The sequence below is a fragment of the Pseudophryne corroboree genome, chromosome 3, assembly GCF_028390025.1.
Source record: "Pseudophryne corroboree isolate aPseCor3 chromosome 3, aPseCor3.hap2, whole genome shotgun sequence".
Lineage (NCBI taxonomy): Eukaryota > Metazoa > Chordata > Amphibia > Anura > Myobatrachidae > Pseudophryne > Pseudophryne corroboree.
In genome coordinates this window covers 779,002,458-779,020,772 of record NC_086446.1, presented here as the reverse complement: position 1 = coordinate 779,020,772, position 18,315 = coordinate 779,002,458, and the positions used below count along the sequence as shown (strand labels likewise).

At 42.3% G+C, this 18,315-nt stretch overlaps 1 protein-coding gene across 8 annotated transcripts in view; it reads right to left on the bottom strand.

Annotated features, from left to right (window-relative positions):
• VTI1A (vesicle transport through interaction with t-SNAREs 1A) overlaps positions 1 to 18,315 on the bottom strand; it is a 743,722-nt gene that overhangs the window by 612,135 nt on the left and 113,272 nt on the right. For 5 of the 8 annotated variants that reach the window (XM_063962578.1, XM_063962574.1, XM_063962579.1 and 2 more), the window contains exon 5: positions 9,213 to 9,233. The exons of the other annotated variants lie outside the window; for them this stretch is intronic. In XM_063962578.1, coding sequence (XP_063818648.1) covers positions 9,213 to 9,233 — 21 coding nt within the window. The remainder of the gene's footprint in view (positions 1 to 9,212; positions 9,234 to 18,315) is intronic. 8 annotated transcript variants of the gene reach the window in all.

The following is an 18,315-nucleotide window of genomic DNA, read 5'->3' as shown; positions in this document are numbered from 1 at the left end:
TGTACCATACAATTACACAGCAGCGCTCCTCGCAGTGACTCTCTAACCACGTGTACCATACAATTACACAGCAGCGCTCCTCGCAGTAACTCTCTAACCACGTGTACCATACAATTACACAGCAGCGCTCCTCGCAGTGACTCTCTAACCACGTGTACCATACAACTACACAGCAGCGCTCCTCGCAGTGACTCTCTAACCACGTGTACCATACAATTACACAGCAGCGCTCCTCGCAGTGACTCTCTAACCACGTGTACCATACAATTACACAGCAGCGCTCCTCGCAGTGACTCTCTAACCACGTGTACCATACACAATTACTCAGCAGCGCTCCTCACGGTGCCTAACTTGCTGATCATGTCTGTATGCGACAGTCTCATACACACTGGGTAAATTCTTTAGCATTGCTCCTCAGGATGCCTCGCGGACTTATCATGTCTGCCTAATATGACATTCCCCTTCACAGTAAATAGTTTTGCAGCGCTCCTGACAGTGACTTACTAAGCCTATATGCATATATGATTTGGCTTCTGCTTGATGGTAGTAATATATAGTTTTGTGTTTATCCTGCAGTATTCTCACTTCTCTGCAGTAGGTTGCCATGCGAGGAGAATGAGCCTCTCTACCAGAGCAGACACAGAGTGACTAACAGCAGGCCAGCTTTGCTGTGCAGAAACAAACTGTCTTGGTAGACTCACGCACAGGCGCAGGGCTCTGATGGTTATAGTATACTCAGATGACAGCATTTTCACCTCATTAGGCCCCGCCCTGACGATGTGGGAGGAGTCTCAGCTGTCTGTAATGGGGAGCAGTTTATACTTTTCTTACTACACAACCATTGCATAATGCGTGGGTGACACTGAACTATGGGGGTCATTCCGAGTTGTTCGCTTGTTGCCGATTTTCGCTATACTGCGATTAGTCGCTTACTGCGCATGCGCAAGGTCCGCAGAGCGCATGCGCTTAGTTATTTTACACAAAACTTAGGTATTTTACTCACGGCCTAACGAGGATTTTTCATCGTTCTGGTGATCGTAGTGTGATTGACAGGAAGTGGGTGTTTCTGGGCGGAAACTTGCCATTTTCTGGGAGTGTGCAAAAAAACGCTGGCGTTTCTGGGAAAAACGCGGGAGTGGCTGGAGAAACGGGGGAGTGTCTGGGCGAACGCTGGGTGTGTTTGTGACGTCAAACCAGGAACGAAACTGACTGAACTGATCGCAGTGGCAGAGTAAGTCTCGAGCTACTCAGAAACTGCTAAGAAGTGTCTATTCGCAATTCTGCTAATCTTTCGTTCGCAATTCTGCTAAGCTAAGATACACTCCCAGAGGGCGGCGTCTTAGCGTGTGCAATGCTGCTAAAAGCAGCTAGTGAGCGAACAACTCGGAACGAGGGCCTATGAGCGTTATTCAGAGCTGTGAGCAATCCCAAAAAGTTAGCAGTTGGGCAAAACCATGCTGCACTGCAGGTGGGGCAGATGTAACATGTGCAGAGAGAGTTAGATTTGGGTGGGTTATATTGTTTCTGTGCAGGGTAAATACTGGCTGCTTAATTTCTACACTGCTATTTAGATTTCAGTTTGAACACACCCCGTCCAAATCCAACTCTCTCTGCACATGTTACATCTGCCCCCCTGGCAGTGCAATATGGTTTTCCTCAAATGCTAACTTTTTTTGGTTTGCTAATAAACCTGAATAAGGCCCTATGTGTGCAGTATCAATCTTTAAAACGCACCTGTCACCAATCCACGGGCAGCAAGTCCGTATACATGCGGTGACGTTGCGGCGTGAAGCTTATTCGCAGATGGCTGCACTTGCGTCCCACAGACGGTGATTACAGAACTCTCCAGCTACCAGTGCAGGCTGTGGAATCGGGTACAGGCCAGTTGCACATAAAACGTGAAATAAAAAGACTTCCAGTTGTTTGCTACCTATGGGTGAGTGAGGAGGTACATGGATCTCCGTTGGGAAAGGCGACTGCACAAGTGATGTCCAATTTAGAAGGGAGGGGGGGGGTAGACAATGGGGGTGTTTTAAGGTCTATGGATTTAGATGGCATGGGGAGAAAATAAAATCTTCAAGCTGCCTGGAAACTCCATACCTGCGTACATCTTCCCGTCTGCCTTTCATTATACAGAAACAAAAAGAGCAGGCGGGGAACTGGTGGCTTGTTTTATCCCCCAGCTCGCTTCTCCGGCACCTTTGTAGGAGCAGACAGTGAAGGTGATTTACTCTCTCAGCTACGGACAGGAGTTCTGAGAACAAGTTTTGCAGTGTGAAGCATTTGAGATTTAACTCAGCCAACAAGCTCTTCTGCCGTGAAGGTCCTCTGTCAGGATTCAACCTAGATCTTAAAATAAAAGGCCACAACTGCGCGGAAATGCAACCAGTGCAGCATACTTGTCGGAATACGTTCAGATTCCTTGTGATGGAAATACTTCATCGTGCTGCAAGTAGCGTTCTAAAGGGGGACATTCTATGAAACAGAGAGGGACTGAAAATGCCCCTTAGTCTTCCGTACTCTCATTCCTCGTCTCCCGCTCTCTAAGACGTCTCAGCGGCGTTACTCTCTGCCGCTTATACTACGGGAGTAAAACTCAAAATAGAAAAAATACTTTTATGGCTAACATTTTTTATTTTATTAGCATTTTGAGACCAAAACAAAATTGACTACATTTCTGCCAGCTATAAAGAGATCTGCTATTACAGGGGGTTATTCAGGTTTGTTATCAAACCAAAAAAAGCACACTAATGGGCAAAACCATGATGCACTGCAGGTGGGGCAGATGTAACACGTGCAGAGAGAGTGAAATTTGGGTGGGTAATATTATTTCTGTGCACATAGGCAAACGCAAGGGGGGTTTCTGGTTGCCTGGAAACACCCCTACTCTTGGCAAATGGCCCAAATTTTAACAATAGCAGTGGTATATAATACTATTATTAGATCTGCTGACACATCATGCAGTTTAACCACTTAACTGACGATTTATTTCGCCAAAAACCGCTCCGAAATTGTCTTTTTTTTTTTAATGAGTGAATTAGGTGGAGAACATGAATTTAACCCTATCCCAAATGATTTTAGTTATAAAATAAAGAAAAACATTTTGTTTGTTTTTTTAAAATCCCCCCAAACATCAAAATATCGATCGGGAACATCGGGGCTTTCATTTTAAAAGCCGGGACAGCCTGCAGGTATACAGGGGGGGTCTGGGGGTTGCTTGGGAGGGTTCATTTACACTCCCCAGCGGCTGCCATTGTCTGCAGCCTCAGGAGGGGGGATCCTGCCGTGCTGACCGATCAGCAGTGATCGGCAGCACGGCAATCAGTGAGGGAGCGTGCGGGGAGGCAGAGGGACCTTCCGGTCCCTCTTACAGCAGAAGCGGAGGGAAGTTTCTCTTACCTGTCGCTGCTAACACTCTCTATCTGACTGGTCGCATCCTGTGCGACCAGGTCAGATAGAGCACTTGCAGGCATGGTCGCATCTGATGCCACCATGCCAGGCAAGTGGTTAAGGGACAGAGCAGAGCTGCTGTACATGCCCTGTGTTAGCAGCTTCTCCTACCAAGTTTGCTGTGTGTGGATCTGAGTCCTTAATCAGTGCACTGTACCAGAGAGAAGCTACCAAGAAGAGGAGACAGGAGCTTTACCATGAAGTGGGAGAATGTGTGTTTAGAAAATGCATTTCAGGTTCTATTATGTTTGTGTTTTTATTTACTATGGTATACTTAACCTTTTCCTGACTACTTATCTTATTTATATCATTTAAATGTTTGAAACAGCCTAAACCCAGGTTCATAGTGTTCAATATTAATACTGCATTCCATACGGGTGGTCTTCTGTATGCCGGCGGTCGGGCTCCCGGCGCTCGGTATACCGGCGCCGGGAGCCCGACAGCCGGCATACTGACACTTATTTTCCCTCGTGGGGGTCCACGACCCCCATAGAGGGAGAATAAAATAGTGTGGCGGGCGTAGCGCGCCACCGTGCCCGTAGCGTGGCGAGTGCAGCGAGCCCGCAAGGGGCTCATTTGCGCTCGCCACACTGTCGGTAAGCCGGCGGTCGGGCTCCCGGCGCCGGTATGCTGGTCGCCGGGAGCCCGACCGCCGGCCAGCCGTAGTGAACCCATTCCATACAGTGTCCAGTGTAGAAAAAGACCAATGTGTACAATAATGTCCAGGGAATTACTAGGTTCTTTTACAGCTGCCCCAGACTCCCGCACTTGCTCCAATGTTCCACAGAGCGGGAGATTGTGGATTGCATTTGGAAACCCCGCTATAAAAATCCTGCGGTTGCCACTGTCTGTGCAGGGTAAATACTGGCTGCTTTATTTTTACACTGCAGCAGCAGAAGCGCGGTTCCCGGCTGGCATTAATGGAATGCTTTCCTTATCACAGCTGCTGTGTTTGGAGAACCTACATCCAGTAATACAGACCAGTGTCATACAGCGTGGCAGGTGCCATTTAGTTTACTATGTAATGCACTCAGATTTCTTTGCAAGATGAATACATGCAGTATAAATGAAGCAATATTGGTGGTCATTCCGAGTTGATCGCTCGCTAGCTGTTTTTAGCAGCCGTGCAAACGTTATGCCGCAGCCCACTGGGAGTGTATTTTAGTTTGGCAGAAGTGCGAACGATGCACTTTCTGAGTAGCTCAATACCTACTCAGCGCTTCTGATCACTTCAGACTGTTCAGTTCCTGTTTTGACGTCACAAACACGCCCTGCATTCGCCCAGCCACGATTGCGTTTTTCCGAACACTCCCTGAAAATGGTCAGTTGACACCCAGAAACGCCCACTTCATGTCAATCACTCTGCGGCCAGCAGTGCGACTGAAAAACATCACTAGACCCTGTGTGAAACGACATTGTTCGTTGTAATAGTACGTCGCGCATACACATGCGTAGAAGTGCTTTTTTTTGCCTTATCGTTGCACAGCGACCGAAAACAGCTAGCGATCAACTCGGAATGACCACCATTGTTGTTAGCCATACAAGTACCGTGTCAAAATGAACTAAAACGTCGCTAGACTTTTACCAATTTTTTTTTTTTACATTTTTTTATAAAGATAATTCACTTTCGTCGTTTTTGGAAAATCCGCAGCAACATGACGCACGGATTTGTGAATACTAAAAAGGTGTCTTAGAAACTTTGAACAAGATTTTCCAATCACATCACAGGAAGGTATGGCTGCGACAGTAGTTACACCTTAATAACATGCAGCCATGAGAAAAATTTCTTTAAAAAAAAATTAATAAATAAATAACACAGCAAACTGGCCTCCGATACAGACGCCCCTGATTAGCACAAACCCTATAATCCACAGAGCTGTGGACACTTTTCTGGAAGCCACACCCCTTCTGGGGTTGGAGAGCGCAACAACAAAACATTTTCTTTGAATCACAACCGAACTACAAAAAACTATTTCCCCTTCTGGTGGTTAGCGCGCTGTGTATTCAGAGATGGCCTACCTTGTGACTATCCAGCTGAGGTAGAACCACAAGGCCCAGCATATCCTGGCCCAGAACTACCGCCATAGGACAAGTATTTTAATAGGCCTGAAAAGCTGACCATCAGCAATAACCAGACCAGGCCGTGCACAACCTGTGTTTTTACGTAAGAATCATACGGTAAATCTACAGTAAGGGCATTCTACAAGCATCTGCAGAACTACACATCCCAGCATGCCCTGCCACAGCTTTAGCAGGGCCTAAAAGCATAACTGTGGCAGGGTATGCTGGGATGTGTAGTTCCACAGTAGCTGGAGGGGCCGCTTGTTGAATACTCTGAATCTATAGGTTCAAATTTCAGCAGAACACAGTCTGCGTGACGTAAGCGTGTCCTTATCATGTTCAGGGAGTGTCCTACCAGGCCCAAGAACATAATACTAGGTTAAATGGCATATGTCCGTCCGTGATAATAAAATTAGATTGTAAGCTCAACGGAGGCAAGGAACAATGTGAATGAATAAACTTTCTCTGACTCCGAACAGCCCTGTGCTGGCTCTAGAAAAATAAAATACTATTATATAACTATATAAAGATAATACTATTATATAAAGCAGTACGGATGGTGTAATGGTTAGCATTACTGCCTCACAGCACTGAGGTCATGGGTTCGAATGTGTGTGCGTGTACATGTGATAGGGAATATAGATTGTAAGCTCCACTGGGGCAGGGACTGATGTGAATGGGCAAATATTCCCTGTAAAGCGCTGCGGAATATGTGTGCGCTATATAAATAACTGGTAATAAATAAATAGTAACACTTGAATAAGCTTTTGCTTAGTTATAATTTCCAAAAATGTAAAAAGTCATGAGATAAAATGGGTGTGGTCTCACGAAGAAATAAAAACAAAAGGAAATTTGGGTCCAGATTTATCAAGCCTTGGAGAGTGATAAATATCACTGTGCAATTCATCACTCTCCAAGGCTAGATAAATCTGGGCCAATACGGCTAATGCAACCCAGGCTAGGAGTGTAAGCTCTCCGGAACAGGCACCTTTTCCCTACTGTAATGTTTGCACTTACTGTTCACCTCTATACATGCTGTAAGGCCACACCGACACCGTATAAACTGATACAAGATTTGGTGTGCCTATTACCCTGAGAAGACAGCCCGGCTTCAGGCGTCAGCGCCCGCCGAGGGGTAACGTACAATCTCCACATCTGGCTACAAATGATAAAAGTCTATATAGACAGAAATGAAGGAGAGCAGACAGAATATCAGGAATTCCTTTTTTGTTCCTAGTAATTCTCATTAGAAATCATAATAGCAGCTTTTGATTACATGCAGCCGGCTCCTGTTATTTCTGCGAGATGAAAGCTGTATCACTGTTACAAAAGACAATGCACATATTCCTTCTGCTTTTAACCACTTTCATATTGCAAATGATAGAATGTACTTTAAAGGACGAATTGTGGACTCAATTTCTGCCATGTAAAATTGGAGGAACATGGTGGCTGAGGGAGAAAGTCATTTCAATATTAAATTCATATTTCTGCTGGGAAAAAGAGTAATAGGCCTTAGAAGAAGGGTGTTATAGAATGTATATATGTGTGCGCTGCGGAGGTGAGACGCCGTGCTCCCCCCCCCCCCATCTATAGTTCTTTTCTTTCATTGTAGCGAGATCAGATCTTGCTGGAATATATTTTATATATGGAGGTTCAGTACAATGGATCAGTGACATTAATAACCGTATCTTGTATATCTGTATAATACAGCAGTGATCGGCCTTTACAAGCAGCGAGTTGTGGCGCTTTTTTATAGAGTTATATAATTTGTTTTAAAACCTGCTTAGGAAAAATCCGTGAAATAGGCACAGCTCGCTATAAGGTGATGCCATGATTAAATGGTCCCCAAAAATGAGTTCATTTATTTTCCAGAAACCAGGAGATGTTTAGTTAGACCGAGCTCTCAGCACAAATGTTCCGTTACAAAGCCTGCGACCACAGCGTGACGAATAATGGAAAAAGTTGATGGTAAGTCGCTGTCTCCACATTTATATAATCTGCATCTGACGCAATCTGCCAGAGAGACGGGATCCGCAGCGTAGTGGCGATCAGGGCTTCCGGGGGGGGGGTGGGTGGGGGGCTACATCAAGGTAGTCAGTATGAAGTATAAAGACCATACTGCTACTGGAATAGAGACTATCCAAACGTTTTTCTTCTGCGCTCTCCAAGGAAATTTTATTATCAGGAATTGGGCATATTACAATCTGCATGAATCACTGGAAAAAAAAAAACCTTCATTCGATTAAAAGAACCGTACCAAAATAAATAAAAAATGTGGCCAATACCAACAATAGACAACACAGTAATCCGTACATCGTACCTCAATTTCTATGCTACAGAGAGAAATAATATTACTGTGAAGTGAGAAAATAAAATTCCCCCGAAATGTATGATTCAAAGAAAGATTTTTTATTTTTTTTTAGAAATGTAATTGTTATTATTTATATGGTCCTACTCTCTAAAGCCTATTAGATTATAATTAATAGTATGTTATACGGGATAATAAGTGCTCACTCCCTACTGTAATTGATATGCGTATGAGACGCGGCTAATGGGTTTTATGACCACATGAAAGCTTGCGGCATTTGTACAGGTCACAGACTATCAAGACGACCTCCCATTTCTGTAATATTTTTCAGGAGCAAATTATTACTAGGTGTAATAACATAATACATTTCACAGCGTAGGACTGTAGGCAACACTGATAGTTACTCTTTCTCGTTAATGAAGATGACGAGTGACATAAAAGCTCACATATTATATTATCACTTGGATCTTATAGTACTCATGGTAGAGTCACACACTGCTGGTGAAGAGATGGAGGTAAACCGGGCGAATATTACTCAATCGGAACATGCTCGGGTAGAAAGTAAAATTTCCGCACACATACAGAACTGTTGCCTCTGCGCCTTAATATAATATACGTCTCCTAATAGGGTTATCTACACTTACGTGCTGGACCGCAATTACCCGAACACACCCTTCATGAATGCTATGTGAATACGTCCCTCACACTCCCACTGCTCTTCTTCAGTCATAAGTGTAGATGCCATATTAGAATGGGTGTTATCGGTGGTGTAAATTCACCCAAGACACGTGATATAAGCGGGCGTCTGCTAGGGATGCGGTCAAGATGCCGCCGGCCGGAATCCCGGTGGTCGAAATACCGACGCCGGAATCCGGACCGCCACAATCCCGACATATTCTCCCTCCGTGGGTGTCCACGACACCCATAGAGGGAGAATATAATAGTGTGCCGAGCGTAGCGAGGCACCGTGCCCGCAGCGTGGCGAGCGAAGCGAGCCCGCAAGGGGCTGCGTTCCGCTCACCACCCCTGTCGGGATTGTGTGGTCGGGATTCCGGCGTCGGTATTTTGACCGCCGGGATTCCGACCGGCGGCATTTAGTACTGATCCCGTCTGCTAATCTTTAGCCAAGTCTAAAAGACCAAACCCCACCCTTCATGAGCCATAGGTTGTTTATATTTCACTTTCTGGAGGGATATATAAAATCTCTGAAGGAACAAGCATTTGCAGGAAATATAACTTGCGCAAACACTCAATATTGTGTCTTTTTTTCAAAACCTGAATTGAAAAAAAAAATAAAATAAAAAAAAGAGTAAATATTTAGTTATTGAAAACGAAGCCTTAAAAGGTCTAAAGCAAAGCGGGGTGGCAGAATGGGGGGCTAGGAAGCACTCACCTCTTCCCGTAATTTTATCAACTGCAACATGAATGCACAAAGAAAGATAAAAAGGCGAGAAAGGGGGAGAGGGAGAGAAAGAGAGCGATCAGTTGTGTGACAGGATACAGAATTAACACTGACAATTTATCTGTTTACATGTTTAGCATTTAAAAATCACAGACAAACACATTAAAAGAAGCTAAACATAGTCTACATTCTGGCTTCTTTTTATGAGCGACTAAAGATCACTTTCTCATACTGTCACATTAAACGGAAAAAATGGTTTGGGATTCTCTTTTAAAACCACATCTAAGACGCGATCATCAAGTAGAGGGGAATGGCTCCGTGGAACTGTGTGTTAGAAAGAAGAGAGAGGTTTGTAGCCTCTGTATTCTCATAGCATAGACTTCCACCAAGTCGCCCTCTCATCCTGCGGGATTCACCGCTACTCTAGAGGGGAGGGGGGGGGGGGGGGAGAGAAACGCGGCGATCCCACTACAGGGACGGCAGTGCCCCATCTACCTTTTTATAAAATGCAGAAATTTTTTTATGTCACAAGTAAAAAGAAACTCCGCCCTGTGCCACGGAATCAAAAATGGTCCACGCCATGCCTCCTCAAATACGGATCAAGAGGCCTGGTGCTCAGTGTAACTGCTAAGTGGGGCGACAGCCTGTGACAACGAGGCCACAGAATGTTTATCAGGCGGGGGAAGCCTGATCTGCAAAACCACTGACAATATTATTATCTTAGCGTGGTGCTTGGGTACCCCTGCCAGGTGCTCGCAGCGACCGATTCTCAGTATACTCGGATTACCCGCTGTAAATAAATCTCCTCTCTAAGCACATTTATCAGCAGAAGTTCTTTCTTATGCAGTCCATTCTCCTTAAAAAGCATTCGCTGCTCCTAATGATGGCCAATGGTAACAAGATTGAGGTTTTCAGTAAGCAAATTATTGCAGCCCTGTTGCACCATAATAAGAGTGTAGGTCAGGAGCTGGCAACGGGTCTCAGCTGGTGTTTTAGGAGAGGCGGTCAATGCCTGCAATGAGTGACAGGACTGTGCAAATGCGTCTTTAGGACTGTGATACCAGAAATAAACCAGTGTTACCATGTCTAGCGGCCAATGCGGCTTTCGGAAGAAATGTGAAATCGCTGATATTGTCTTTATATCAATATATTTACACTATACAAATAAGACCGTAGAATAGTAAAAGTGGTTTACTAAGAAAAAATAAATTATCACAATCTTAGGGATAATTTTGATCCTACTATACAAATATATCTTTATGTTTAACATGGAACTAACATGTTTTGTAATAATATAAGTACAGATAGATATATATATAGATAGATAGATAGATAGATAGATAGATAGATAGATAGATAGCGAGAGAGAGACAGACATATACACATATATATTTACATATATTTATTAAAAACCTTTACCAATATTAAGATTTGTCAATTTAGCAAAAGTAATTTTTACCATAAAATTATTACACAAATACCATATAAAACTGCTTAAGTCTAAACAATCAATTGTTGTGATAAATTATTAGAAATATTATTAAAGTTAATAATTATCAACAAACTCAGAAAATAAATATGGGATCATTTTATTAAATAGAAAAAAAGAAAAGAAAAAGGTTCAAATGAAATACCTTCATCTAATCCGAGTATATTTTTTTTAATATGTTGGTATAGTAAAATTTACACGAAAAAAAGAAAAGAAAAAAAAAAGTTATAATTTCAATAATATATTATTCCTTTCTGAATCCATACACAAGCTTTTAAAAATGAATAAATATGTATCTATAAATGTATAAAATAAACTAAAATACAAACAATATCATTCAAGCATTTCTTAAACCAAACAGAATACAGTGATCTTATATGTTCTATATAGAATTAAATACTTATGTGCTTTTGAACTGTATGTTCTAGTAAAACGGCCAACAGATTCGTAAAAATATTTTCATTATATATTATGGCTTCCTTAAGAAAACCAGTTTCTTTAAAAATTCTGGCAATGATATGTAATGGCTTTAATATAGCGGACAAGTCATGCAGTCAAATACGGGTTCTTCATATATTGCTGAGAAATTCTAGAAACCCATCTCAAAGATTTATAAGGAAGATTTTCCCTCTGTTCAGAAATGCAAAATACTGGACACAAGATGCTTCTCATTATATGAGTAAATAATATAACACTACCCAATGTATTTGTAACAAAGTATATTGTATAGCAAAAGGGATTACACGTCCAGACTTATTCTACGCATTCAATGAACTTTAAAATTCTGCTAATTTTTTTCCAGACTTAAAAATAAAACAAAACAAAACAGAAAAAAAAAAGATTCTTTATCTTATTTGTGCTGGATGGCTGAATTTAAGCTTTTTTTTGTCAGATTTGTCAGCAAGCTAAGTAGCAGATTGCACCTCCTTTATTATTTTAATCAGAGATAATCAATGAAAATAAGAAAAAAACAAAATATATACAATTTGTCTAAACAGGAAAAGTATAATTTTTTATTAAGATATAAAACATTTTTATTTATAGCTATTTATCAGATTATTTAATGGGAAATTGTATCCACTTTTCTGATTTTCGTAAATAAATGACGGAGGGATCTTTTTTTGCGGCTTTAAAAATATAAATTAACAAAAGGTTTCTTTTCCCTTCAATGCGGAATTTAAGGCGAGGGGTAATCTGGTTCTTTGTAGACTTGGGGGGGAGGCAAAAAAAAAAATCTGGTTTACGCTGGTTTAAACCGGTAGAATCTCTTGTGGTTAAAGCCGTCTACTGTGACTAAACTCAAAACGTACCGCGGCGTGTGCAGTGGGGTCGGGGGCGCGCTCACGTGACTTTTCCAAACCACCGAAAAATATATAGGAGAAGAGAAAAAAAAGCGATTATGTGACGGCCGTTTCTGCTTGCATGCTGATAACAAATAAATGCTGAACTCTATTAAACGCCCCTTCCCTATTATCGCAGGTCGAACAGACAATTTTCTGGACTTATGATGGTTGTCTATTTACTTCTCTATAAACCCTCGCCGTGCGCAGAAGAGATTTGAGATCGCTAATGATCTGCTCTGCCGGGGCTATATGAGATGATACCGGCCTTCGTCAGATCTTGGGGAATTAAATTGACCAACTTCACCCGCCAGCTCTGTAGCTGAAGACTGATGTACTTTGTGCTTAGCGAGCCAAATCTCACACCAAAAGAAAAGAGCCGGCAAAAATTAAGTATCTCGTGCACGGCGGACGTGCTACAAATAACTGGTATTTCCCCTAAATATTTTCTATTCTGACTCTGCTTAAAAGTTTAATTAAATATGGATATCCCCTTCAAAAAGTGAACAAGTGAGATTTGTGTAAACTAACTAAAAGAAGAAAAAGTACAATAGCACCATCAACAGTTGTTCAAAAATATGTACATGTAAAATATATATATATATATATATATATATATATATACACACATACATACACACATATATACACACACATTTATTATATATATTACATTTTTTGTTTATTGTGCAGGACTGATAAGCAAACCTTTCCACCCACCTAGTTCAATCCAGGATATCACAACAGTGTTATTCCGAACATGTAGACAACTGTATATAGCGTTAAATATATCCATACATTATTTTATCATCTATGATATGGAATGCAGAAAGATATAAACATACAATTTGTCTCACAAGATATACACACACAAACACCTAAATGTGTGTTACATATACACATCTGTAAATGCAGAGCCCATATATATCTATATATATGGAATGAGAAATAGAGGAATAGGGCGTCCAAGGATTGTGTCAACCCTAAAGTTTAAAAAACCTCAGAAAATTATACGGTATGATTAAATCTGGCATTAAAACATAAAAATATACTGTTCATTTAGATATTTATTAAAAAAATACAGAAGCATACAGTGTCCATCACATTACATAGTTAGCAAGATGCAAATCTCCTGTGTTTTGTGGAAGGGTGCAGATAAACTTATGCCTGCATCTTTAATCTTCCTTATAGAGTATTCGGAGATAACATCAGAAAACAGAGTAATAGCCCAAAGCATTTCGTCTAATATCAAGACTTCATCAGGGGTGTGTCTCTGATTTTTGATAAATAATGACAAAAAATAACTATTTTGATGGAACCAGACAATCAATCAAGGATATTCATAAGGAAAATTTGCTAACCACCATTGTGGTAATGTCACTCCAACCTCTAAAGTCGACTACCCAAATTCTAACCATCAATAGAGGAGGTTCAAGATGATAATGAAGTCGGCTAATTCCAACCCAAAAGAATCTTCTAACAGCAAGTCAGTGATTGTCCAAACCTCCATAGATATCTCTATCTATCTATCTATCTATATATATATATATATATACTCTATATATATTACACACACAAATATACATACTGTACATACACATGTGTATTTCCCTATACTACTACAGAGTTCATGTGTGCAGTCATACGTGTACATATATACATATTGAGAGAGGGGAAGATTTTTTGATACATATTTTAATATTCATAATAAAGTGTATTTTTCTTTCTTAGCTCATACCTTCCAGTGACTGAAGAATAAGAACAAGTATTAGTTAGTGGTAATTGTTAATCTTAATAGAAAATACATTGGACCGGTCACAAAACGCAGGAACTGACAAAGAAATCAGGGCCGACATACACGATGCTAGAGTGTTCCACACGGAAATAATAAACAATAAAACAAATTAACAAATGTTTTATGGGAATTAATTAATTAATTAATTAAATGCAGCAATTTTCTATCATTTGGAATTGTACTTTGTGTGTCTTTGAGACAAAGAGTGCCTAGATAGATAGATAGATAGATAGATAGATAGATAGATAGATGAAAGAAAGAAAGAAAGAAAGAAAGAAAAAGCAAGAAAGAAAGAAAGAAAGAGAAAGCAAGAAAGAAAGAAAGAAAGAAAGAGAAAGCAAGAAAGAAAGAGAAAGCAAGAAAGAAAGAGAAAGCAAGAAAGAAAGAAAGAAAGAAAGAAAGAAAGAAAGAAAGAAAGAGAAAGCAAGAAAGAAAGGGAGTAAAATAATATCACCAAGTACCACCTTGGGTGTACTACATGTGGCCGGCTGTCGGGATCCCAGCAGCGGGTCGAGCACAAAAGCGCCCCTCGCGGGCTCGCTGCATAGCATGGTGACGCGCTACTCGCGCCACGCTGTTTATTCTCCCTCCAGGGTGTCGTGGACACCCCAAACGGAAGAGTAGTTGTCAGTATACCGGCTGTCGGGATCCTGGCGCCGGTAAGCTGAGCGACAGGATCCCGACAGCCGGTATATCAAGTGCCTCCCCCCACCTTATATGTAACATAACATGAGACAGGATGTGGCTCTGGGGAGCGGGCTATTGCTTTATGTTGTCAGGCCATGAAGTCGGCTAAGGCTGGTGAAAGCCCGCACTGCTGGTATTTCCACAAGCGGATGGAGGGGGACGGTGGCATAAGTGCGCTCAATTCCAAATACAGCGGGCTATACATATTTATTTCCCAGAATGAAACGCGTCCAAATTGCCAGAGACTCTGAACCCGTCCCTATCAGAGGAACCTGAATATAATTCCGTAACATGACATTTGTGAGCGCACATTAGGAAGTTAACATGGGAAATGATTTGGAACAGAGGTACTAGTGGGCACCCTTACGGTGTATATGGTGGAGGGTGTAAGACAATGGCCCCCGGAAGGCACCTTTTGATAGTTATGGATTTGGCTCCCAATATGATGTTCCATGGAAAAACACAGTTACCAAAGACCGGCCACACTGGAAATGTCCATTGTGCAGATGTGTCCTCATACACTGGTTTTCAAGTTGAGCTAAACAGCCCCCTCTCGGCGCGCCAAGTGCTGTGGACGCGTCCGCACTGAGCAGCTTTTCTCGATCAAAATGTGCGGCCGAGGCACAAGCAAAGCTACAAAACTGTATTGGACTTTGGATGAGCGTTAAACCAATAACTGTGTGGTTGAAGTCCAGCACAGCATCTAACACACTGTGTGCGGCTTTCCTCTGATTGTGTGATGCATATAATACATTTTCGGTACACTACTCCCTACGCACAGGCGCTACGTGAATGAGGGAACATCTGTAACATGCAACGTGGCATACGTATCTCACCAGCCCTAATCAGGCATCTTAATTAACATTTGTTAGCAGATATTTGCAACATATACCGTTGCGCTTTACCATCGGGAACAACGCGACCACTTCTCCCGTCTCTGATCTGTGCGTCAACCACAAAACTCTTGTGACTAAACTAGCAGAAGCGAGACTCTCAGAAAGGGAACATGGAAACCATTTCCATCCGAATCGCTATAAACGGTCATCTTTACACCCCCTAAGTGTAATGGTGACAAATCTATTCAGCACAGACCTCAGTTCCGGGTGCATGGGCAGGGAGGTTTTGGTAACAGTATCTGCGGAGTTTGTGGAATAAAAGGGCCTTCGACCCCGGAGCTGCGGGTGTCCGCTGCTAACACGATCTCTTGGCAGAAGTCTTTGTAAACAGTGTAAGCACTTGTGGTCTGCAAGCGAGGGTCTTACTGCTAATGACGAGGTGACCCTATCACTTCGTAGTAAATACTACAGACGGCTGACATCTCTCTTCTGTAAACATTGCCAGTGCAAATCTGCTTCCATTTAGCCATGATGTAGTGTGTGCTTGATGTGTTATGACACGCATGTAAATGTATTAGATCATACGCTACACACAATAAGGCAGAGCTCGTGGGGTTCTCTTCGGGGGTAAATATTCAAGTGTTACAGGGAATGTTTATTTTCTGCGTCTTATTCGAGAAGCCACGTGGCAATATACCTGGATGACACAGAAACCAGTATACATTATCAGATGCATGCACCGTTGCCATGTCTTCTGGGTGCATTCCGGTCACAGAAACTGTGCACTTGGTACACGTAGAAGTGTGGGGCAGATGTATTAAGCCTGGAGAAGAGCTAAAGCGGTGATAAGTGGAAGGTGATAATGCACCAGCCAATCAGTTCCTAACTGCCAATTTACATATTGGAGCTGATTGGCTGGTGCGTTATCACCTTGCACTTATCACTGGTTTATCACTTCTCCAGGCTTAATACATCTGCCCCTGTGTTTGAAAAATGACAGTTGGGTGCTGATTGGCTGAAGCAGCATTTAATCATACGCAAGGAATTGCATCGGTCACGATGAGTTTTAACACTCGATAAATGGGCCCCTTACATCGCCAACGCTAATGAGCTAAAAAATAATTTTACACAGATCACAGAAGAAACAAAACAGATTAGAAATAGGTGAAAACCATTTACTGCTACACAGACATAAAGAATCATATAAAAAACATAACAGGGTGATAGAAGCTCCGGATACACAAGTAATTAGCCAACAATTATCTTTATCTACAGTAGGTAATACCTAGGTGATGGCCTCAGCAAAAAATAATATTGTCTGGGCGGTGTCTTGTAAACAGTAATCGGATTGCTTGGTTCTAAGCAATTAATGGACTGTCTGTGGGAATAACTGCAATTAATGATCAGCACTTTGCACACGGAAACCCTGCACGTCTGGATGTTACGTTAACGCATTTAATGCAGGTTCTGTATATACTGTATATATGCGCCCCTTGTGGCTGGTTCCGTTGGGAACAAAGCAGAAAAATCAAGAAACGTTGCACCTGAATAAACTGTGCTGCGCTACAAGGGGGGGGGGGCAAACACATTTATTGCTTTTGATTGCAGGGTAAATACTGGCTGATTTTGCATGTAGCCCACACATGCTGCACAGCTATTTATTTACAATGCAACTTAGATTCAAGCTAGGACACGCTCCCCCCAGCTTTAACTCGCTTTGCATGTTACATCTGCACCCCCCCCCCCCCCCGCCCCACACACAATGCAGCGTGGTTTTACCTACTCTTTTTTTTTTTTGTGCTTTACTCCCAACTAAGAAAATACACAGTACTCTATGATGTGAAATGCGTTGGTACATCAGCAATGTTACATGAGATGAGGGTTTTCCCAAGGGTAGCAGAAGGAATTATATCTGTTGAAAGGAAATAATAATAAACCAGGGAGATGTAGTTAAAGGGTGTGGTATTGAAAGTCGACAGCAACTAGGTTGACAATGTCTAGGTCGACCACTATTGGTCGACAGTAACTAGGTCGATAGGGTGTCTAGGGCGACAGGGTCTTTAGGTCGACATGTTCTAGGTCGACAGGTCAAAAGGTCGACATGAGTTTTTAATGTTATTTTGGTGTCGTTTTCTTCGTAGAGTGACCGGAAACCCCAATTACTGCACCGCGTTCGCTCGCCATGCTTCGGGCATGGTGCCTTCGCTCGGCACAGATTACCGTTCCAATCGTAGTCCACGTGGATCGTTAAGTATGAAAAGGTTCCAAAAAAGAAAAAAATAAGAATTTACTTACCGATAATTCTATTTCTCGGAGTCCGTAGTGGATGCTGGGGTTCCTGAAAGGACCATGGGGAATAGCGGCTCCGCAGGAGACAGGGCACAAAAAGTAAAGCTTTAGGATCAGGTGGTGTGCACTGGCTCCTCCCCCTATGACCCTCCTCCAAGCCTCAGTTAGGTACTGTGCCCGGACGAGCGTACACAATAAGGAAGGATTTATGAATCCCGGGTAAGACTCATACCAGCCACACCAATCACACTGTACAACCTGTGATCTGAACCCAGTTAACAGTATGATAACAGCGGAGCCTCTGAAAGGATGGCTCACAACAATAATAACCCGATTTTTGTAACTATGTACAAGTAATGCAGATAATCCGCACTTGGGATGGGCGCCCAGCATCCACTACGGACTCCGAGAAATAGAATTATCGGTAAGTAAATTCTTATTTTCTCTATCGTCCTAGTGGATGCTGGGGTTCCTGAAAGGACCATGGGGATTATACCAAAGCTCCCAAACGGGCGGGAGAGTGCGGATGACTCTGCAGCACCGAATGAGAGAACTCCAGGTCCTCCTTAGCCAGGGTATCAAATTTGTAGGATTTTACAAACGTGTTTGCCCCTGACTAAATAGCCGCTCGGCAAAGTTGTAAAGCCGAGACCCCTCG